General features: G+C 54.0%; 1 protein-coding gene across 1 annotated transcript in view; it reads left to right on the forward strand.

The window, feature by feature from the left end:
* LOC121270389 (Y+L amino acid transporter 2-like) overlaps window positions 1–23,724 on the forward strand; it is a 57,134-nt gene that overhangs the window by 27,236 nt on the left and 6,174 nt on the right. The window contains exon 8 of the mRNA XM_041175692.1: window positions 20,946–21,129. Coding sequence (XP_041031626.1) covers window positions 20,946–21,129 — 184 coding nt within the window. The remainder of the gene's footprint in view (window positions 1–20,945; window positions 21,130–23,724) is intronic.

The following is a 23,724-nucleotide window of genomic DNA, read 5'->3' on the forward strand; positions in this document are numbered from 1 at the left end:
GGGACAGCAGCAGTTCCAGAAGGCAGCTCACCTCCCACCTTCCCAAGGGGGCAATTAGGGATGGGGAACAAATGCTGGGCCCAGCCAGCAAAGCGCAGAAGCCAAGAGTTAATTTAATTCAAAAATTCTAGCATAACAATCCCGAGATTGAGCTGGGCTGTAAATACAATGTGGCACCTCCCAAGACGACCTGATGGGGGTGGGGAGGGGAGGGGGGTGGGGGGCAGTGATGCTGGGAAGTGTTGGGGGGGGGTAAATGGGATCTCCGCTGCGCCCCCCACTCTTTGACCCTTGACCCACCGGCTGTTGCTCATTGGAGGGGGATTGTGACGGCCCCTGCGTCCAACCAGCGTGCCTTTGACTGGTTGGCTGGCGCCACCAGCTGGTGGCAGGTGGTACAGGGGGAGGACCGAGCTGACCCGCTCCCCCACTCGCTGGCTGCGAAGGGAAAGCTCTCTGCCTCGGGTCTGACGGCAGGACTCAATCTTACAAACCCCAGCCCCTGTTCTTCCTGAGAGCCAATAATCAAAACGACAGAGGGACGAGGCTGCCCTTTCCAGGCAATGTCTCGCCAAATACATCACCCGCGTTGCGACACTGCCCAGCAGACAAAGTTACATGAACTGGACCGAGTCCAGCGCTCCTTCTGGGGGGAGCCTAACATGCAACTACGCAGACTCCAGACCCCACAACCCTCCCTATCTCTCCAACCTCCTCCAGCCCCTACACCCCTCCCTATCTCTGCAACCTCCTCCAGCCACCTACACCCCTCCCTATCTCTGTAAACTCCGCCAGCCCCTACACCCTTCCTTATCTCTGAAACCCCCTGCAGCCCCTACACCCCTCCCCATCTCTGTAACCTCCTCCAGGCCCCTACACCCCTCCCTCTCTCTGTAACGTCCTCCAGCCCCTAAACCCCTCCCTATCTCTGTAACCTCCTCCAGCCCCTACACCCCTCCCTATCTCTGTAACCTCCTCCAGCCCCTACACCCCTCCCTATCTCTGTAACCTCCTCCAGTCCCTACACTCCTCCCTATCCCTGTAACCTCCTTCAGCCGCCTACACCCCTCCCTATCTCTGTAAAATCCTCCAGCCCCTAAACCCCTCCCTATCTCTCCAACCTCCTCCAGCCCCTAAACCCCTCCCTATCTCTGTAACCACCTCCAGCATCCTACACCCCTCCCTATCTCGGTAACCTTCTCCAGAACCTACACCCCTCCCTATCTCTCCAACCTCGTCAAGCCCCTACACCCCTCCCTATCTCTGAAACCTCCTCCAGCCCCTAAACCCCTCCCTATCTCTCCAACCTCCTCCAGCCCCTACACCCCTCCCTATCTCTGTAACCTCCTCCAGCCACCTACAACCCTCCCTATCTCTGTAAACTCCTCCAGTCCCTACACCCCTCCCTATCTCTGTAAGCTCCTCCAGCTCCTACACCCCTCCCTATCTCTGTAACCTCCTCCAGTCCCTACACCCCTCCCTATCTCTGTAACCTCCTCCAGCCCCTACACCCCTCCCTATCTCTGTAACCTCCTCTAGCCTCTACACCCCTCCCTATCCCTGTAACCTCCTTCAGCCGCCTACAGCCCTCCCTATCTCTGTAAACTCCTCCAGCCCCTAAACCCCTCCCTATCTCTGTAACCACCTCCAGCACCCTACACCCCTCCCTATCTCGGTAACCTTCTACAGCACCGACACCCCTCCCTATCTCCGTACCCTCCTCGAGTCCCTACACCCCTCCCTATCTTTGTAACCCCCCGCAGCCCCTACACCCCTCCCTATCTCTCCAACCTCCTCCAGCCCCAAAACACCTCCCTATCTCTCCAACCTCCTCCAGCCCCCTACACCCCTCCCTATCTCTGTAACCTCCTCCAGCACCTACAACCCTCCCTTTCTCTGTAACCTACTCCAGCACACGACAACACTCACTACCTCTCCAACCTCCTCCAGCCTCCTACAAACCTCCCTATCTCGGTAAACTCCTCCAACCCCTACACCCCTCCCTATCTCTGTAACCATCTCCAGCCCCTACACCCCTCCCTATCTCTGTAACCTCCTCCAGCCCCTACAACCCTCCCTATCTCTGTAACATCCTCCAGCACCTACAACCCTCCCTATCTCTGTAACCTCCTCCAGCCCTCTACACCCCTCCCTATCCCTGAAACCTCCTCCAGTCCCTACAACCCTCCCTATCTCTGTAACCTCCTCCAGTCCCTACACCCCTCCCTATCTCTCCAACCTCTGCCAGACCCAACACCCCTCCCTATCTCTCCAACCTCCTCCAGCCCCAAAACACCTCCCTATCTCTCCAACCTCCTCCAGCCCCCTACCCCCCTCCCTATCTCTGTAACCTCCTCCAGCACCTACAACCCTCCCTTTCTCTGTAACCTCCTCCAGCACACGACAACACTCACTACCTCTCCAACCTCCTCCAGCCCCCTACAACCCTCCCTATCTCGGTAAACTCCTCCAACCCCTACACCCCTCCCTATCTCTGTAACCACCTTCAGCCCCTACAACCCTCCCTATCTCTGTAAACTCCTGCAGCCCCTACAACCCTCCCTATCTCTGTAACATCCTCCAGCACCTACAACCCTCCCTATCTCAGCAACCTCCTCCAGCCCCAATACCCCTCCCTATCTCTGTAACCTCCTCCAGCTCCCTAACCCCCTCCCTATCTCTGTAAACTCCTCCAGCCCCCTGCAACCCTCCCTTTCTCTGTAACCTCCTCCAGCACACGACAACAATCACTACCTCTCCAACCTCCTCCAGCCCCCTACAACCCTCCCTATCTCTGTAACCTCCTCCAGCCCCCTACAACCCTCCCTATCTCTGTAACCTCCTCCAGCCCCCTACACCCCTCCCTATCTCAGTAACATCCTCCAGCCCCACACGCCTCCCTATCTCTGTAACCTCCTCCAGCCCCTACAATCCACCCTATCTCTGTAACCTCCTCCAGCCCCTACACCCCTCCCTATCTCTGTAACCCAATACAGACCCTACACACCTCCCTATCTCTGTAACCTCCTCCAGCCCACGACAACGCTCCCTATCTCTGCAACCTGCTCCAGCTCCTACACCCCTCCCTATCTCTGTAAACTCCTCCAGTCCCTACACCCCTCCCTGTCTCTGTAACCTCCTCCAGTCTCTACACACTTCCCTATCTCTGTAACCTCCTCCAGCCCCTAAAACCCTCCACATCTCTGTAACCTCCTTCAGCCGCTACAACTCTCCCAATTTCTGTAACCTCCTCCAGTCCCACAACCCTCCCTATCTTTCCAACCTCCTCCGGCCCCAACAATCCTCCCTATCTCTGTAACAGCACCTACAACCCTCCCTATCTCTGTAACCTCCTCCAGTCCCTACAACCCACCTTATCTCTGTAACCTTCTCCAGCCCCTACAACTCTCCCTATTTCTATAACCTCCTCTAGCCCCTACAACTCTCCCTATCTCTGTAACCTTCTCCAGCCCCTGCAACTCTCCCTATCTCTGTAACCTCCTCCAGCACCTACACCCCTCCCTATCTCTGCAACCTCCTCCAGTCCCTACACCCTCCCTATCTCTGTAACATCCTCCAGAACCTACACCCCTCCCTATCTCTGTAACCTTCTCCAGCCCCTACACCCCTCACTATCTCTGTAACCTCCTCCAGCCCCTACACCCCTCCCTATCTCTGTAACCTCCTCCAGCCCCTACACCCCTCCCTATCTCTCCAACCTCCTCCAGCCCCTACACCCCTCCCTATCTCTGTAAACTCCTCCAGCCCCTACAACCCTCCCTATCTCTATAACCTCCTCCAACCCCTATACTACTCCCTATCTCTGTAACCTCCTCCAGCACCTGCAACCCTCCCGATCTCTATAACCTCCTCCAGCCCCCTACACCCCTCCCTATCTCTGTAAACTCCTCCAGCCCCTACACCCCTCCCTATCTCTGTAACCTCCTCCAGCCCCCTACACCCCTCCCTATCTCTGTAACCTTCTCTAGCACCTACACCCCTCCCTATCTCCGTACCCTCCTCCAGCCCCCACACCCCTCCCTATCTCTCCAAGCTCCTCCAGCCCCTACACCCCGCCCTATCTCTGTAAACTCCTCCAGCCCCCTACACCCCTCCCTATCTCTGTAACCTCCTCCAGCCCCTACACCCCTCCCTATCTCTGTAACCTCCTCCAGCCCCTACACCCCTCCCTATCTCTGTAACATCCTCCAGACCCTACACCCCTCCCTATCTCTCCAACCTACTCCAGCCCCTACACCCCTCCCTATCTCTGTAAACTCCTCCAGCCCCTACAACCCTCCCTATCTCTATAACCTGCTCCAACCCCTGTACAACTCCCTATCTCTGTAACGTCCTCCTGCCACTACAACACTCCCTATCCCTGTACCCTCCTCCAGTCCCTACCACACTCCCTATATCTGTAACCGCCTCCAGTCCCTACAACCCTCCCTATCCCTGTAACCTCCTCCAGCCCCTACAACCCTCAATATCTCTCCAACCTCCTCCAGTCCCTACAATCCTCCCTATCTCTGTAACCTCCTCCAGCTCCGACGCACCTCCCTATCTCTGTAACCTCCTCCAGCCTACGACAACATTCCCTATCTCTCCAACCTCCTCCAGCCCCCTACAACCCTCCCTATCTCTGTAAACTCCTCCAGTCCCTACACCCCTCCCTATCTCTCCAACTTACTCCAGCCCCAACACCCGTCCCTTTCTCTGTAACTTCCTGCAGCCCCACACCCCCTCCATATATCTGTAAACTCCTCCAGCCCACGACAACACTCCCTATCTCTCCAACCTCCTCCCGCCCCAACACCCCTCCCTATCTCTGTAACCTCCTCCAGCCCCACACCCCTCCATATCTCTGTAACGTCCTCCAGCTCCCTACACCCTCCCTATCTCTGTAACCTCCTCCAGCACCTACAACCCTCCCTTTCTCTGTAACCTCCTCCAGCACATGACAACACTCACTACCTCTCCAATCTCCTCCAGCCCCTACAACCCTCCCTATCTCTGTAACCTCCTCCAGCCCCTACACCCCTCCCGATCTCTGTAACCTCCTCCAGCCCCTTCAACCCTCCCTATCTCTGTAACCTTCACCAACCCCTACAATCCTCCCTATCTCTGTAACCTCTTCCAGCCCCTACACCCCTCCTATCTCTGTAACCTCCTCCAGCCACCTACAACCCTCCCTATCTCTGTAACCTCCTCCAGTCTCTACACACTTCCCTATCTCTGTAACCTCCTCCAGACCCTAAAACCCTCCACATCTCTGTAACCTCCTCCTGCCGTTAAACCCCTCCCTATCTCTGTCACCTCCTCCAGTCCCACAACCCTCCCTATCTCTCCAACCTCCTCCAGTCCTGTAACCTGCTCCAGCCCCAACAATCCTCCCTATCCCTGTAACATCCTCCAGCACCTACAACCCTCCCTATCTCTGTAAACTCCTCCAGTCCCTACAACCCTCCCTATCTCTGTAACCTCCTCCAGCCCCACAACCCTCCATATATCTGTATCCTCCTCCAGCCCACGACAACACTCCCTATCTCTCCAAACTCCTCCAGCCCTGTACAACCCTCCCTATCTCTGTAACCTCCTCCAGTCCCTACACCTCTCCCTTTCTCTCCAACCTCCTCCAACCCCAGCACACCTCCCTATCTCTCCAACCTCCTCCAGCCCCCAACAACCCTCCCTATCTCTATAACCTCCTCCAGTCTCTACACCCCTCCCTATCTCTGTAACCTCCTCCAGCCCCTACAACCCTCCCTATCTCTGTAACCTCCTCCAGCTCCTACAACTCTCCCTATCTCTATAACCTCCTCCAGCCCCTACAACTCTCCCTATCTCTGTAACCTCCTCCAGCCCCTACACCCCTCCCTATCTCTGTAACCCCCTCCAGCCCCTACACCCCTCCCTATCTCTGTAACCTCCTCCAGCCCCCTACACCCCTCACTATCTCGGCAACCTCCTCCAGCTCCCTACACCCCTCCCTATTTCTGTAACCTCCTCCAGACCCTACACCGCTCCCTATATCTGTAACCTCCTCCAGCCCCCTACACCCCTCCCTATCTCTGTAACCTCCTCCAGGCCCTACAACCCTCTCTATCTCTGTAACCTCCTCCTGCCCCTACACCCCTCCCTATCTCTGTAACCTCCTCCAGCCCCTACACCCCTCCCTATCTCTGTAACCTCCTGCAGCCCCTACACCCCTCCCTATCTCTCCAACCTCCTCCAGCCCCTACACCGCTCCCTATCTCTGTAACTTCCTCCAGCCTCTACACCCCTCCCTATCTCTGTAAACTCCTCCAGCCCCTACAAACCTCCCTATCTCTATCACCTCCTCCAACCCCTATACTCCTCCCTATCTCTGTCACCTCCTCCCGCCACTACAGCACTCCCTATCTCTGTACCCTCCTCCAGTCCCTAAAACACTCCCTATCTCTGTAACCCCCTCCAGTCCCTACAACCCTCCCTATCCCTGTAACCTCCTCCAGCCCCTACACCCCTCCCTATCTCTGTAACTTCCTCCAGCCTCTACACCCCTCCCTATCTCTGTAAACTCCTCCAGCCCCTACAACCCTCCCTATCTCTGTAACCTCCTCCCGCCACTACAACACGCCCTATCTCTGTACCCCCCTCCAGTCCCTACAACACTCCCTATCTCTGTAACCCCCTCCAGTCCCTACAACCCTCCCTATCCCTGTAACCTCCTCCAGCCCCTACAACCCTCACTATCTCTCCAACCTCCTCCAGTCCCTACACACCTCCCTATCTCTGTAACCTCTTCCAGCCCCGAGACCCCACCCTATCTCTATAACCTCCTCCAGCCCCTACAACCCTCCCTATCTCTCTAACTTCCACTAGCTCCAACAATCCTCCCTATCTCTGTAACCTCCTCCAGCCCCTACAACCCTCACTATCTCTGTAACCTCCAACAGTTCCTACACGCCTCCCTATCCCTGTAACCTCCTCCAGCTCCTACACCCCTCCCTAACTCTGTAACCTCCTCCAGCCCCTACACCCCTCCCTATCTCTGTAACCTCCTCCAGCCCCAACAACCCTCCCTACCTCTGTAACCTCCTCCAGCTCCTACACCCCTCCCTATCTCTGTAACATCCTCCAGCCCCTATAGCCCTCCCTATCTTTATACCCTCCTCCAGCACCTAAAACCCTCCTTACCTCTGTAAGCTCCTCTGGCCCCTACAACACTCCCTATCTTTGTAGCCTCCTCCAGCCTCTACAACCCTCCGCATCTGTGCAACCTCCTCCAGCCCCTACAATCCTCCCTATCTCTGCAACTTCCTCCAGCCCCTACATCCCTCCCTATCTCTGTAACCTCCTCCAAACCCTACAACCCTCCTTATCTCTGTAACCGCTTCCAGCCCCTACAACACTACCTATCTCTGTAACCTCCTCCAGCCCCACAACCCTCCCTATCTCTCCAACCTCCTCCAGTCCCTACAACCCTCGCTATCTCTCCAACGTCCCCCAGCCCCAACCCCCCTCCCTATCTCTGTAACCTCCTCCAGCCCCACACCCCTCCATATATCTGTATCCTCCTCCAGCCCACGACAACACTCCCTATCTCTCCAACCTCCTCCAGCCCCGTACAACCCTCCCTATCTCTGTAACCTCTTCCAGACCCGACACCCCTCCCTATCTCTATAACCTCCTCCAGCCCCTACAACCCTCCCTATCTCTCTAACTTCCACCAGCTCCAACAATCCTCCCTATCTCTGTAACCTCCTCCAGCCCCTACAACCCTCACTATCTCTGTAACCTCCAACAGTTCCTACACGCCTCCCTATCCCTGTAACCTCCTCCTGCTCCTACACCCCTCCCTAACTCTGTAACCTCCTCCAGCACACGACAACACTCACTACCTCTCCAATCTCCTCCAGCCCCCTACAACCCTCCCTATCTCTGTAACCTCCTCCAGCCCCTACACCCCTCCCTATCTCTGTAACCTCCTCCAGCCCCTTCAACCCTCCCTATCTCTGTAACCTCCACCAACCCCTACAATCCTCCCTATCTCTGTAACCTCTTCCAGCCCCTACACCCCTCCTATCTCTGTAACCTCCTCCAGCCACCTACAACCCTCCCTATCTCTGTAACCTCCTCCAGTCTCTACACACTTCCCTATCTCTGTAACCTCCTCCAGACCCTAAAACCCTCCACATCTCTGTAACCTCCTCCTGCCGCTAAACCCCTCCCTATCTCTGTAACCTCCTCCAGTCCCACAACCCTCCCTATCTCTCCAACCTCCTCCAGTCCTGTAACCTCCTCCAGCCCCAACAAACCTCCCTATCCCTGTAACATCCTCCAGCACCTACAACCCTCCCTATCTCTGTAAACTCCTCCAGTCCCTACAACCCTCCCTATCTCTGTAACCTCCTCCTGCCCCTACACCCCTCTCTATCTCTGTAACCTCCTCCTGCCCCTACACCCCTCCCTATCTCTGTAACCTCCTCCAGCCCCTACACCCCTCCCTATCTCTGTAACCTCCTCCAGCCCCTACACCCCTCCCTATCTCTCCAACCTCCTCCAGCCCCTACACCCCTCCCTATCTCTGTAACTTCCTCCAGCCTCTACACCCCTCCCTATCTCTGTAAACTCCTCCAGCCCCTACAAACCTCCCTATCTCTATAACCTCCTCCAACCCCTTTACTCCTCCCTATCTCTGTCACCTCCTCCAGTCCCTACAACACTCCCTATCTCTGTAACCCCCTCCAGTCCCTACAACCCTCCCTATCCCTGTAACCTCCTCCAGCCCCTACATCCCTCACTATCTCTCCAACCTCCTCCAGTCCCTACACCCCTCCCTATCTCTGTAACCTCTTCCAGCCCCGAGACCCCTCCCTATCTCTATAACCTCCTCCAGCCCCTACAACCCTCCCTATCTCTCTAACTTCAACCAGCTCCAACAATCCTCCCTATCTCTGTAACCTCCTCCAGCCCCTACAACCCTCACTATCTCTGTAACCTCCAACAGTTCCTACACGCCTCCCTATTCCTGTAACCTCCTCCAGCTCCTACACCCCTCCCTAACTCTGTAACCTCCTCCAGCCCCTACACCCCTCCCTATCTCTGTAACCTCCTCCAGCCCCAACAACCCTCCCTACCTCTGTAACCTCCTCCAGCTCCTACACCCCTCCCTATCTCTGTAACATCCTCCAGCCCCTACACCCCTCCCTATCTTTATAACCTCCTCCAGCACCTAAAACCCTCCTTACCTCTGTAAGCTCCTCTGGCCCCTACAACACTCCCTATATTTCTAGCCTCCTCCAGCCTCTACAACCCTCCGCATCTGTGCAACCTCCTCCAGCCCCTACAATCCTCCCTATCTCTGCAACCTCCTCCAGCCCCTACATCCCTCCCTATCTCTGTAACCTCCTCCAAACCCTACAACCCTCCTTATCTCTGTAACCGCCTCCAGCCCCTACAACACTACCTATCTCTGTAACCTCCTCCAGCCCCACAACCCTCCCTATCTCTCCAACCTCCTCCAGTCCCTACAACCCTCGCTATCTCTGTAACCTCCTCCAGCCCCACAACCCTCCCTATCTCTCCAACCTCCTCCAGCCCCAACACCCCTCCCTATCTCTCCAACGTCCCCCAGCCCCAACCCCCCCTCCCTATCTCTGTAACCTCCTCCAGCCCCACACCCCTCCATATATCTGTATCCTCCTCCAGCCCACGACAACACTCCCTATCTCTCCAACCTCCTCCAGCCCCGTACAACCCTCCCTATCTCTGTAACCGCCTCCAGTCCCTACACCCCTCCCTATCTCTCCAACCTCCTCCAGTCCCTACACCCCTCCCTATCTCTGTAACCTCTTCCAGCCCCGACACCCCTCCCTATCTCTATAACCTCCTCCAGCCCCTACAACCCTCCCTATCTCTCTAACTTCCAGCAGCTCCAACAATCCTCCCTATCTCTGTAACCTCCTCCAGCCCCTACAACCCTCACTATCTCTGTAACCTCCAACAGTTCCTACACGCCTCCCTATCCCTGTAACCTCCTCCAGCTCCTACACCCCTCCCTAACTCTGTAACCTCCTCCAGCCCCTACACCCCTCCCTATCTCTGTAACCTCCTCCAGCCCCAACAACCCTCCCTACCTCTGTAACCTCCTCCAGCTCCTACACCCCTCCCTATCTCTGTAACATCCTCCAGCCCCTATAGCCCTCCCTATCTTTATAACCTCCTCCAGCACCTAAAACCCTCCTTACCTCTGTAAGCTCCTCTGGCCCCTACAACACTCCCTATCTTTGTAGCCTCCTCCAGCCTCTACAACCCTCCGCATCTGTGCAACCTCCTCCAGCCCCTACAATCCTCCCTATCTCTGCAACCTCCTCCAGCCCCTACATCCCTCCCTATCTCTGTAACCTCCTCCAAACCCTACAACCCTCCTTATCTCTGTAACCGCCTCCAGCCCCTACAACACTACCTATCTCTGTAACCTCCTCCAGCCCCACAACCCTCCCTATCTCTCCAACCTCCTCCAGTCCCTTCAACACTCCCTATCTCTCCAACGTCCCCCAGCCCCAACCCCCCTCCCTATCTCTGTAACCTCCTCCAGCCCCACACCCCTCCATATATCGGTATCCTCCTCCAGCCCACGACAACACTCCCTATCTCTCCAACCTCCTCCAGCCCCGTACAACCCTCCCTATCTCTGTAACCTCCTCCAGTCCCTACACCCCTCCCTATCTCTCCAACCTCCTCCAGCCTCAACACCCCTCCCTATCTCTGTAACCTCCTCCAGCCCCACACCCCTCCATATCTCTGTAACCTCCTCCAGCCCCTACCCCCCTCCCTATCTCTGTAACCTCCTCCAGCACACAACAACACTCACTACCTCTCCAACCTCCTCCAGCCCCCAACAACCCTCCCTATCTCAGTAACCTCCTCCAGCCCCTACAACCCTCCCTATCTCTGTAACCTCCTCCAGTCTCTACACCCCTCCCTATCTCTGTAACCTCCTCCAGCCCCTACAACCCTCCCTATCTCTGTAACCTCCTCCAGTCTCTACACACTTCCCTATCTCTGTAACCTCCTCCAGCCCCTAAAACCCTCCACATCTCTGTAACCTCCTCCAGCCGCTACACCCCTCCCTATCTCTGCAACCTCCTCCAGTCCCACAACCCTCCCTATCTCTCCAACCTACTCCAGTCCTGTAACCTTCTCCAGCCCCAACAATCCTCCCTATCTCTGTAACATCCTCCAGCTCCTACAACCCTCCCTATCTCTGTAACCACCTCCAGTCCCTACAACCCTCCCTTTCTCTGTCACCTCCTCCAGACCCTACAACTCTCCGTATCTCTATAACATCCTCCAGCCCCTACAACTCTCCCTATCTCTGTAACCACCTGCAGCTCCTCCACCCCTCCCTATCTCTGCAACCTCCTCCAGCCCCTATACCACTCCCTATCTCTGTAACCTCCTCCAGCTCCCTGCACCCCTCCCTATCTCTGTAACCTCCTCCAGACCCTACACCGCTCCCTATCTCTGTAACCTCCTCCAGCCCCCTACACCCCTCCCTTTCTCTGTAACCTCCTCCAGCCCCTACACCCCTCCCTATCTCTGTAACCTCCTCCAACCCCTACACCCCTCTCTATCTCTGTAACTTCCTCCAGCCTCTACACCCCTCCCTATCTCTGTAAACTCCTCCAGCCCCTACACCCCTCTCTATCTCTGTAAACTCCTCCAGCCCCTACAACCCTCCCTATCTCTATAATCTCCTCCAACCCCTATACTCCTCCCTATCTCTGTAACCTCCTCCCGCCACTACAATGTTCCCTATCTCTGTACCCTCCTCCAGTCCCTACAACCCTCCCTATCCCTGTAACCTCCTCCAGCCCCTACAACCCTCACTATCTCTCCAACCTCCTCCAGTCCCTACACCCCTCCCTATCTCTTTAACCTCCTCCAGCCCCGACACCCCTCCCTATCTGTATAATCTCCTCCAGCCCCTACAACCCTCCCTATCTCTCTAACTTCCACCAGCCCCTACAACCCTCCCTATCTCTGTAACCTCCTCCAGCCCCTACAACCCTCCCTATCTCTGTAACCCCCTCCTGCCCCTACAGCCCTCCCTATCTGTGTAACCTCCTCCAGCCCCTACAAACCTCCCTATCTCTGTAACCTCCTCCAGCCCTTACAACCCTCACTATCTCTGTAACCTCCAATAGCTCCTACACCCCTCCCTATCCCTGTACCTCATCCAGCTCCTACACCCCTCCCTATCTCTGTAACCTCCTCCAGCCCCTATATCCCTCCCTATCTTTATTACCTCCTCCAGCACCTACAACCCTCCTTACCTCTGTAAGCTCCTCTGGCCCCTACAACACTCCCTATCTCTGTAACCTCCTCCAGCCCCTACAACCCCCCGCATCAGTGCAATCTCCTCCAGCCCCTACAATCCTCCCTATCTCTGCAACCTCCTCCAGCCCCTACATCCCTCCCTATCTCTGTAACATCCTCCAGCCCCACAACCCTCCCTATATCTCCAACCTCCTCCAGCCCCAACACCCCTCCCTATCTCTCCAACGTCCCCCAGCCCCTACACCCCTCCCTATCTCTGTAACCTCCTCCAGCCCCACACCCCTCCATATATCTGTATCCTCCTCCAGCCCACGACAACACTCCCTATCTCTCCAACCTCCTCCAGCCCTGTACAACCCTCCCTATCTCTGTAACCTCCTCCTGTCCCTACACCCCTCCCTTTCTCTCCAACCTCCTCCAGCCCCAGCACCCCTCCCTATCTCTCCAACCTCCTCCAGCCTCAACACCCCTCCCTATCTCTGTAACCTCCTCCAGCCCCACACCCCTCCATATCTCTGTAACCTCCTCCAGCCCCTACCCCCCTCCCTATCTCTGTAACCTCCTCCAGCACACAACAACACTCACTACCTCTCCAACCTCCTCCAGCCCCCAACAACCCTCCCTATCTCTGTAACCTCCTCCAGCCCCTACAACCCTCCCTATCTCTGTAACCTCCGCCAGTCTCTACACCCCTCCCTATCTCTGTAACCTCCTAAGCCCCTACAACCCTCCCTATCTCTGTAACCTCCTCCAGTCTCTACACACTTCCCTATCTCTGTAACCTCCTCCAGCCCCTAAAACCCTCCACATCTCTGTAACCTCCTCCAGCCGCTACACCCCTCCCTATCTCTGCAACCTCCTCCAGTCCCACAACCCTCCCTATCTCTCCAACCTACTCCAGTCCTGTAACCTCCTCCAGCCCCAACAATCCTCCCTATCTCTGTAACATCCTCCAGCACCTACAACCCTCCCTATCTCTGTAACCTCCTCCAGTCCCTACAACCCTCCCTTTCTCTGTCACCTCCTCCAGCCCCTACAACTCTCCGTATCTCTATAACCTCCTCCAGCCCCTACAACTCTCCCTATCTCTGTAACCACCTGCAGCTCCTCCACCCCTCACTATCTCTGCAACCTCCTCCAGTCCCTACACCCTCCCTATCTCTGTAACCTCCTCCAGCCCCTATACTCCTCCCTATCTCTGTAACCTCCTCCAGCCCCTATACCACTCCCTATCTCTGTAACCTCCTCCAGCTCCCTGCACCCCTCCCTATCTCTGTAACCTCCTCCAGACCCTACACCGCTCCCTATCTCTGTAACCTCCTCCAGCCCCCTACACCCCTCCCTTTCTCTGTAACCTCCTCCAGCCCCTACACCCCCCCCATCTCTGTAACCTCCTCCAGCCCCTACACCCCTCCCTATCTCTCCAACCTCCTCCAGCCCCTACACCCCTCTCTATCTCTGTAACTTCCTCCAGCCTCTACACCCCTCCCTATCTCTGTAAACTCCTCCAGCCCCTACAACCATCCCTATCTCTATAACCTCCTCCAACCCCTATACTCCTCCCTATCTCTGTAACCTCCTCTCGCCACTACAACATTCCCTATCTCTGTACCCTCCTCCAGTCCCTACAACCCTCACTATCTCTCCAACCTCCTCCAGTCCCTACAACCCTCCCTATCTCTGTAACCTCCTCCAGTCCCTACACCCCTCCCTATCTCTTTAACCTCCTCCAGCCCCGACACCCCTCCCTATCTCTGTAATCTCCTCCAGCCCCTACAACCCTCCCTATCTCTCTAACTTCCACCAGCCCCTACAACCCTCCCTATCTCTGTAACCTCCTCCAGCCCCTACAACCCTCCCTATCTCTGTAACCCCCTCCTGCCCCTACAACCCTCCCTATCTGTGTAACCTCCTCCAGCCCCTACAAACCTCCTTATCTCTGTAACCTCCTCCAGCCCTTACAACCCTCACTATCTCTGTAACCTCCAATAGCTCCTACACCCCTCCCTATCCCTGTACCTCCTCCAGCTCCTACACCCCTCCCTTTCTCTGTAACCTCCTCCAGCCCCTATATCCCTCCCTATCTTTATTACCTCCTCCAGCACCTACAACCCTCCTTACCTCTGTAAGCTCCTCTGGCCCCTACAACTCTCCCTATCTCTGTAACCTCCTCCAGCCCCTACAACCCTCCGCATCAGTGCAATCTCCTCCAGCCCCTACAATCCTCCCTATCTCTGCAACCTCCTCCAGCCCCCTACATCCCTCCCTATCTCTGTAACATCCTCCAGCCCCTACAACCCTCCCTATCTCTGTAACTGCCTCCAGCCCCTACAACACTTCCTATCTCTGTAACCTCCTCCAGTCCCTACAACCCTCCCTTTCTCTGTCACCTCCTCCAGCCCCTACAACTCTCCGTATCTCTATAACCTCCTCCAGCCCCTACAACTCTCCCTATCTCTGTAACCACCTGTAGCTCCTCCACCCCTCCCTATCTCTGCAACCTCCTCCAGTCCCTACACCCTCACTATCTCTGTAACCTCCTCCAGCCCCCTACACCCCTCCCTTTCTCTGTAACCTCCTCCAGCCCCTACACCCCTCCCTATCTCTGTAACCTCCTCCAACCCCTACACCCCTCTCTATCTCTGTAACTTCCTCCAGCCTCTACACCCCTCCCTATCTCTGTAAACTCCTCCAGCCCCTACACCCCTCTCTATCTCTGTAAACTCCTCCAGCCCCTACAACCCTCCCTATCTCTATAATCTCCTCCAACCCCTATACTCCTCCCTATCTCTGTAACCTCCTCCCGCCACTACAATGTTCCCTATCTCTGTACCCTCCTCCAGTCCCTACAACCCTCCCTATCCCTGTAACCTCCTCCAGCCCCTACAACCCTCACTATCTCTCCAACCTCCTCCAGTCCCTACACCCCTCCCTATCTCTTTAACCTCCTCCAGCCCCGACACCCCTCCCTATCTGTATAATCTCCTCCAGCCCCTACAACCCTCCCTATCTCTCTAACTTCCACCAGCCCCTACAACCCTCCCTATCTCTGTAACCTCCTCCAGCCCCTACAACCCTCCCTATCTCTGTAACCCCCTCCTGCCCCTACAGCCCTCCCTATCTGTGTAACCTCCTCCAGCCCCTACAAACCTCCCTATCTCTGTAACCTCCTCCAGCCCTTACAACCCTCACTATCTCTGTAACCTCCAATAGCTCCTACACCCCTCCCTATCCCTGTACCTCCTCCAGCTCCTACACCCCTCCCTATCTCTGTAACCTCCTCCAGCCCCTATATCCCTCCCTATCTTTATTACCTCCTCCAGCACCTACAACCCTCCTTACCTCTGTAAGCTCCTCTGGCCCCTACAACACTCCCTATCTCTGTAACCTCCTCCAGCCCCTACAACCCCCCGCATCAGTGCAATCTCCTCCAGCCCCTACAATCCTCCCTATCTCTGCAACCTCCTCCAGCCCCTACATCCCTCCCTATCTCTGTAACATCCTCCAGCCCCACAACCCTCCCTATATCTCCAACCTCCTCCAGCCCCAACACCCCTCCCTATCTCTCCAACGTCCCCCAGCCCCTACACCCCTCCCTATCTCTGTAACCTCCTCCAGCCCCACACCCCTCCATATATCTGTATCCTCCTCCAGCCCACGACAACACTCCCTATCTCTCCAACCTCCTCCAGCCCTGTACAACCCTCCCTATCTCTGTAACCTCCTCCTGTCCCTACACCCCTCCCTTTCTCTCCAACCTCCTCCAGCCCCAGCACCCCTCCCTATCTCTCCAACCTCCTCCAGCCTCAACACCCCTCCCTATCTCTGTAACCTCCTCCAGCCCCACACCCCTCCATATCTCTGTAACCTCCTCCAGCCCCTACCCCCCTCCCTATCTCTGTAACCTCCTCCAGCACACAACAACACTCACTACCTCTCCAACCTCCTCCAGCCCCCAACAACCCTCCCTATCTCTGTAACCTCCTCCAGCCCCTACAACCCTCCCTATCTCTGTAACCTCCGCCAGTCTCTACACCCCTCCCTATCTCTGTAACCTCCTAAGCCCCTACAACCCTCCCTATCTCTGTAACCTCCTCCAGTCTCTACACACTTCCCTATCTCTGTAACCTCCTCCAGCCCCTAAAACCCTCCACATCTCTGTAACCTCCTCCAGCCGCTACACCCCTCCCTATCTCTGCAACCTCCTCCAGTCCCACAACCCTCCCTATCTCTCCAACCTACTCCAGTCCTGTAACCTCCTCCAGCCCCAACAATCCTCCCTATCTCTGTAACATCCTCCAGCACCTACAACCCTCCCTATCTCTGTAACCTCCTCCAGTCCCTACAACCCTCCCTTTCTCTGTCACCTCCTCCAGCCCCTACAACTCTCCGTATCTCTATAACCTCCTCCAGCCCCTACAACTCTCCCTATCTCTGTAACCACCTGCAGCTCCTCCACCCCTCACTATCTCTGCAACCTCCTCCAGTCCCTACACCCTCCCTATCTCTGTAACCTCCTCCAGCCCCTATACTCCTCCCTATCTCTGTAACCTCCTCCAGCCCCTATACCACTCCCTATCTCTGTAACCTCCTCCAGCTCCCTGCACCCCTCCCTATCTCTGTAACCTCCTCCAGACCCTACACCGCTCCCTATCTCTGTAACCTCCTCCAGCCCCCTACACCCCTCCCTTTCTCTGTAACCTCCTCCAGCCCCTACACCCCCCCCATCTCTGTAACCTCCTCCAGCCCCTACACCCCTCCCTATCTCTCCAACCTCCTCCAGCCCCTACACCCCTCTCTATCTCTGTAACTTCCTCCAGCCTCTACACCCCTCCCTATCTCTGTAAACTCCTCCAGCCCCTACAACCATCCCTATCTCTATAACCTCCTCCAACCCCTATACTCCTCCCTATCTCTGTAACCTCCTCTCGCCACTACAACATTCCCTATCTCTGTACCCTCCTCCAGTCCCTACAACCCTCACTATCTCTCCAACCTCCTCCAGTCCCTACAACCCTCCCTATCTCTGTAACCTCCTCCAGTCCCTACACCCCTCCCTATCTCTTTAACCTCCTCCAGCCCCGACACCCCTCCCTATCTCTGTAATCTCCTCCAGCCCCTACAACCCTCCCTATCTCTCTAACTTCCACCAGCCCCTACAACCCTCCCTATCTCTGTAACCTCCTCCAGCCCCTACAACCCTCCCTATCTCTGTAACCCCCTCCTGCCCCTACAACCCTCCCTATCTGTGTAACCTCCTCCAGCCCCTACAAACCTCCTTATCTCTGTAACCTCCTCCAGCCCTTACAACCCTCACTATCTCTGTAACCTCCAATAGCTCCTACACCCCTCCCTATCCCTGTACCTCCTCCAGCTCCTACACCCCTCCCTTTCTCTGTAACCTCCTCCAGCCCCTATATCCCTCCCTATCTTTATTACCTCCTCCAGCACCTACAACCCTCCTTACCTCTGTAAGCTCCTCTGGCCCCTACAACTCTCCCTATCTCTGTAACCTCCTCCAGCCCCTACAACCCTCCGCATCAGTGCAATCTCCTCCAGCCCCTACAATCCTCCCTATCTCTGAAACCTCCTCCAGCCCCCTACATCCCTCCCTATCTCTGTAACCTCCTCCAGCCCCTACAACCCTCCCTATCTCTGTAACTGCCTCCAGCCCCTACAACACTTCCTATCTCTGTAACCTCCTCCAGTCCCTACAACCCTCCCTTTCTCTGTCACCTCCTCCAGCCCCTACAACTCTCCGTATCTCTATAACCTCCTCCAGCCCCTACAACTCTCCCTATCTCTGTAACCACCTGTAGCTCCTCCACCCCTCCCTATCTCTGCAACCTCCTCCAGTCCCTACACCCTCCCTATCTCTGTAACCTCCTCCAGCCCCTATACCCCTCCCTATCTCTGTAACCTCCTCCAGCCCCTATACCACTCCCTATCTCTGTAACCTCCTCCAGCTCCCTGCACCCCTCCCTATCTCTGTAACCTCCTCCAGACCCTACACCGCTCCCTATCTCTGTAACCTCCTCCAGCCCCCTACACCCCTCCCTTTCTCTGTAACCTCCTCCAGCCCCTACACCCCCCCCCTATCTCTGTAACCTCCTCCAGCCCCTACACCCCTCCCTATCTCTCCAACCTCCTCCAGCCCCTACACCCCTCTCTATCTCTGTAACTTCCTCCAGCCTCTACACCCCTCCCTATCTCTGTAAACTCCTCCAGCCCCTACAACCATCCCTATCTCTATAACCTCCTCCAACCCCTATACTCCTCCCTATCTCTGTAACCTCCTCTCGCCACTACAACATTCCCTATCTCTGTACCCTCCTCCAGTCCCTACAACCCTCACTATCTCTCCAACCTCCTCCAGTCCCTACAACCCTCCCTATCTCTGTAACCTCCTCCAGTCCCTACACCCCTCCCTATCTCTTTAACCTCCTCCAGCCCCGACACCCCTCCCTATCTCTGTAACCTCCTCCAGTCCCTACACCCCTCCCTATCTCTTTAACCTCCTCCAGCCCCTACACCCCTCCCTATCTCTGTAATCTCCTCCAGCCCCTACAACCCTCCCTATCTCTCTAACTTCCACCAGCCCCTACAACCCTCCCTATCTCTGTAACCTCCTCCAGCCCCTACAACCCTCCCTATCTCTGTAACCCCCTCCTGCCCCTACAACCCTCCCTATCTGTGTAACCTCCTCCAGCCCCTACAAACCTCCTTATCTCTGTAACCTCCTCCAGCCCTTACAACCCTCACTATCTCTGTAACCTCCAATAGCTCCTACACCCCTCCCTATCCCTGTACCTCCTCCAGCTCCTACACCCCTCCCTTTCTCTGTAACCTCCTCCAGCCCCTATATCCCTCCCTATCTTTATTACCTCCTCCAGCACCTACAACCCTCCTTACCTCTGTAAGCTCCTCTGGCCCCTACAACTCTCCCTATCTCTGTAACCTCCTCCAGCCCCTACAACCCTCCGCATCAGTGCAATCTCCTCCAGCCCCTACAATCCTCCCTATCTCTGCAACCTCCTCCAGCCCCCTACATCCCTCCCTATCTCTGTAACCTCCTCCAGCCCCTACAACCCTCCCTATCTCTGTAACTGCCTCCAGCCCCTACAACACTTCCTATCTCTGTAACCTCCTCCAGCCCCACAACCCTCCCTATCTCTCCAACCTCCTCCAGTCCCTACAACCCTCCCTATCTCTGTAACCTCCTCCAGCCCCACAACCCTCCCTATCTCTCCAACCTCCTCCAGTCCCTACAACTTTCCCTAACTCTGTGACCTCCTCCAGCCCCTACAACTCTCCCTATCTCTGTAACCTCCTCCAGCCCCTACAACCCTCCCTACCTCTGTAACTTCCTCCTGCCCCAAATCCCTACCTATCTCTATCACCTCCTCCAGTCCCACAACCCTCCCTATCTCTCCAACCTACTCCAGTCCTGTAACCTCCTCCAGTTCCAACAATCCCCCCTATCTCTGTAACATCCTCCAGCACCTACAACCCTCCCTATCTCTGTAACCTCCTCCAGTCCCTACAACCCTCCCTATCTCTGTAACATCCTCCAGCACCTACAACCCTCCCTATCTCTGTAACCTTCTCCAGTCCCTACGACCCTCCCTATCTCTGTAACCTCCTCCAGCCCCTACAATCCTCCCTATCTCTATAACCTCCTCCAGCCCCTACAACTCTCCCTATCTCTGTAACTTCCTCCAGCACCTACAACCCTCCCTATCTCTGTAATCTCTAGCCCCTACACCCCTCCCTATCTCTGTGACCTCCTCCAGTCCCTACAACTTTCCCTATCTCTGTAACCTCCTCCAACCCCTACAACCCTCCCCATCTCTCGGGCCTTTGGTTAGTTGCTGCTGATATCTGCTTATGAGGCTCGTTGTCCTACTTTGTTTAAGGATGCTCCTGTCAGGCATCTTGAGATGTTTCGGCAGTTTAAAGGCGCTATATAAATGCAAGTTCTTGGGAACGAGGGGATCACTTCAGAGGGGCTTTTTGGAGAGGGATATTTGAAAGAAAGTCCTGCACAAGGAAGCGAGAGCTCACTAAGGGGATTAGGCTCACGTCGCCCTCCAGGGACTGGGCCTACTACACTCACCTGGGCGTTACACAACGGAGAGCCGCACTTTCGGAAATGCTACCTTTGGGGATAAGACCCTAAACCCGGGGGCCCCATCTCTTTCGCCATCTCGGGTGGGATGCAAGGGATCACACGGCTGCTATTGGAAGAAGAGCTGATATGGTGGGGCGGGGAGGGGGGGATGGTGGGGAGTTCGGCCCTTGTGTCCCGAGGGCCAAGATTTACCCCTTAACCAACATCGCCAAAAAAAAAAGTAAGGTTTTCTGGTCATTTCAGTTTTGGGATCTTGCTGTGCAGAACTAGGTAGTCGCCTTCCTCTGCATCGCAACATGGACAACAATTCAATGAAGAAGGGTCCTCATTGGTTGTGAATTGCTCCGGCACATACTTTTTGAAAATGCTGACACCCCTTTTACAAAAAGGTGGATGTAGGCTTAATCACTGCGGCTATTCAACCTGGTAGACCTGCATTTACCGTCCCCTAACGTTCCCTCTTTCTCCTTTATGCTTCCTCCCACAGCTCAGCATCTTTTTCCCCATCGTCTTCTGCTTGTGTACCATCTTCCTGGTGGCTGTGCCCCTCTACAGCGACACCATCAACTCCCTGATTGGCATTGGCATTGCCCTGTCTGGAGTTCCATTCTACCTCCTGGGAGTTCACCTGCCTGAACACAAGAGGCCACAGTGTCTACGCACGCTCTTAGGTAATAAAATCAGCAATTTGCATTTATACACTGCAGCACACTGTGTACAATTCCGGTCTCCATAAAGGTCTGGGAGCACTGTGTACAGTTTTGGTCTCTGTGTCACACTGGGAGTACCATGTATAGTTCCAGTCTCCGTATACCACTGGGGGCACTCTATACAGTTCTGGTCTCCATATCACACTGGGAGAACCGTGTACAGTTCTGGTCTCCATATCACAATGGGAGAACCGTGTACAGTTGTGGTCTCCATTTCACACCTGGAGCACCGTGTACAGTTCTGGTCTCCGTATCGCACTGGGAACACTGTGTACAGTTCTGGTCTCCGTATCACACTGAGAGCACCGTGTACAGTTCCGGTCTCCGTATCACACTGGGAGCACTGTGTACAGTTCGGGTCTCCGTATCACACTGGGAGCACTGTGTACAGTTCGGGTCTCCGTATCACACTGAGAGCACCGTGTACAGTTCCGGTCTCCGTATCACACTGGGAGCACTGTGTACAGTTCGGGTCTCCGTATCACACTGGGAGCACTGTGTACAGTTCTGGTCTCCGTATCACACTGAGAGCACCGTGTACAGTTCCGGTCTCCGTATCACACTATGAGCACCGTGTACAGTTCCGGTCTCCGTGTTACACTGGGAGCACCTAGTACAGGTCTGGTCTCCACATCACACTGGGAGCACTGTGTACAGTTCCGATCTCCATATCACACTGGGAGCACGGTGTACAGTTCCGGTCTCCACATCCCACTGGGAGCACTGTGTACAGCTCCGGTCTCCACATCCCACTGGGAACTGTATGTGCAATCGTGGCCTCCATACTGAAAAAGGATAGGCACTGGGGAAGGTATAAAAAGATTCACAAAGCCGTTATCAGAACTGAGAAGATCTCCGTTTCTGGAAAAGGGAACAGCTTGTGGGGCTGTCTTAACCTGAATGGAGGAACATGTAGAAGTGATGTCACTGAACCCCTGGAAATGTGGTTGAATGGAAAGCAGTAAGGCAGGACATTTTCACATCTTACAGAGCCTCGAGCTGCATAAACATGCGAGGGAGAAAGGAAATAAAGGGATATGCTGATGGGGGTGAGAGGAAGAGAGGGGTTGTTGGGAGAATGCCCGTGTGGACTAGACGCACCAGCACGGAGCAGAAGGGCTTAACATCCGAGTTCTGTACAGACTTTCCTGCTCACCTGGCGTTCTCCAAATCAGGAACTTCCCTCGGTGCAGATTTTATTTTTCCTGTTTTACAGCTTCCTGTATTTATATAACACTTTTTGCAGCCTTCGACATTAATCCCAGACAGCTTCGTGCCTTCATATCGTGCTTTCCGTAGCTTCATACATTTATATGATGCTTTTAATAGCTTTATGCAGTTATGTAGTGATTTTTACAAATTTATGCTGTTATATAGTGATTTTTACAGCTTTATGCTGTTATATAGTGATTTTTACAGGTTTATGCAGTTATATAGTGATTTTTACAGCTTTATGCAGTTATATAGTAATTTTTACAGATTTATGCAGTTATATAGTGATTTTTACAGATTTATGCTGTTATATAGTGATTTTTACAGTTCTGTGCAGTTATATATTAATTTTACAGGTTTATGCAGTTATATAGTGATTTTTACTGCTTTATGCAGTTATATAGTGATTTTTACAGGTTTATGCTGTTATATAGTGATTTTTACAGATCTATGCTGTTATAAAGTGATTTTTACAGCTCTGTGCAGTTATATAGTGATTTTTACAGCTCTGTGCAGTTATACAGTGATTTTTACAGGTTTCTGCAGTTATATAATGATTTTTACAGCTCTGTGCAGTCATATAGTGATTTTTACAGCTCTGTGCAGTTATATCGTGATTTTTACAGATTTATGCTGTTATATAGTGATTTTTACAGCTCTGTGCTGTTATATAGTGATTTTTACAGCTCTGTGCAGTTATATAGTGATTTTTACAGCTCTGTGCAGTTATACAGTGATTTTTACAGGTTTATGCTGTTATATAGCGATTTCTACAGATTTATGCTGTTATATAGTGATTTCTACAGATTTATGCAGTTATATAGTGATTTTTACAGCTCTGTGCAGTTATATCGTGATTTTTACAGATTTATGCTGTTATATAGTGATTTTTACAGCTCTGTGCAGTTATATAGTGATTTTTACAGCTCTGTGCAGTTATACAGTGATTTTTACAGGTTTATGCTGTTATATAGTGATTTCTACAGATTTATGCTGTTATATAGTGATTTCTACAGATTTATGCAGTTATATAGTGATTTTTACAGATTTATGCTGTTATATAGTGATTTTTACAGCTCTGTGCAGTTATATAGTGATTTTTACAGATTTATGCTGTTACATAGTGATTTTTACAGCTTTGTGCAGTTATACAGTGATTTTTACAGGTTTATGCTGTTATATAGCAATTTTTACAGCTCTGTGCAGTTATATAGTGATTTTTTACAGGTTTATGCTGTTATATAGTGATTTTTACAGCTCTGTGCTGTTATATAGTGATTTTTACAGGTTTATGCAGTTATATAGTGATTTTTACAGCTCTGTGCTGTTATATAGTGATTTTTA

The sequence above is a fragment of the Carcharodon carcharias genome, chromosome 27 (genome assembly GCF_017639515.1).
Source record: "Carcharodon carcharias isolate sCarCar2 chromosome 27, sCarCar2.pri, whole genome shotgun sequence".
Taxonomy (NCBI): Eukaryota; Metazoa; Chordata; class Chondrichthyes; order Lamniformes; family Lamnidae; genus Carcharodon; species Carcharodon carcharias.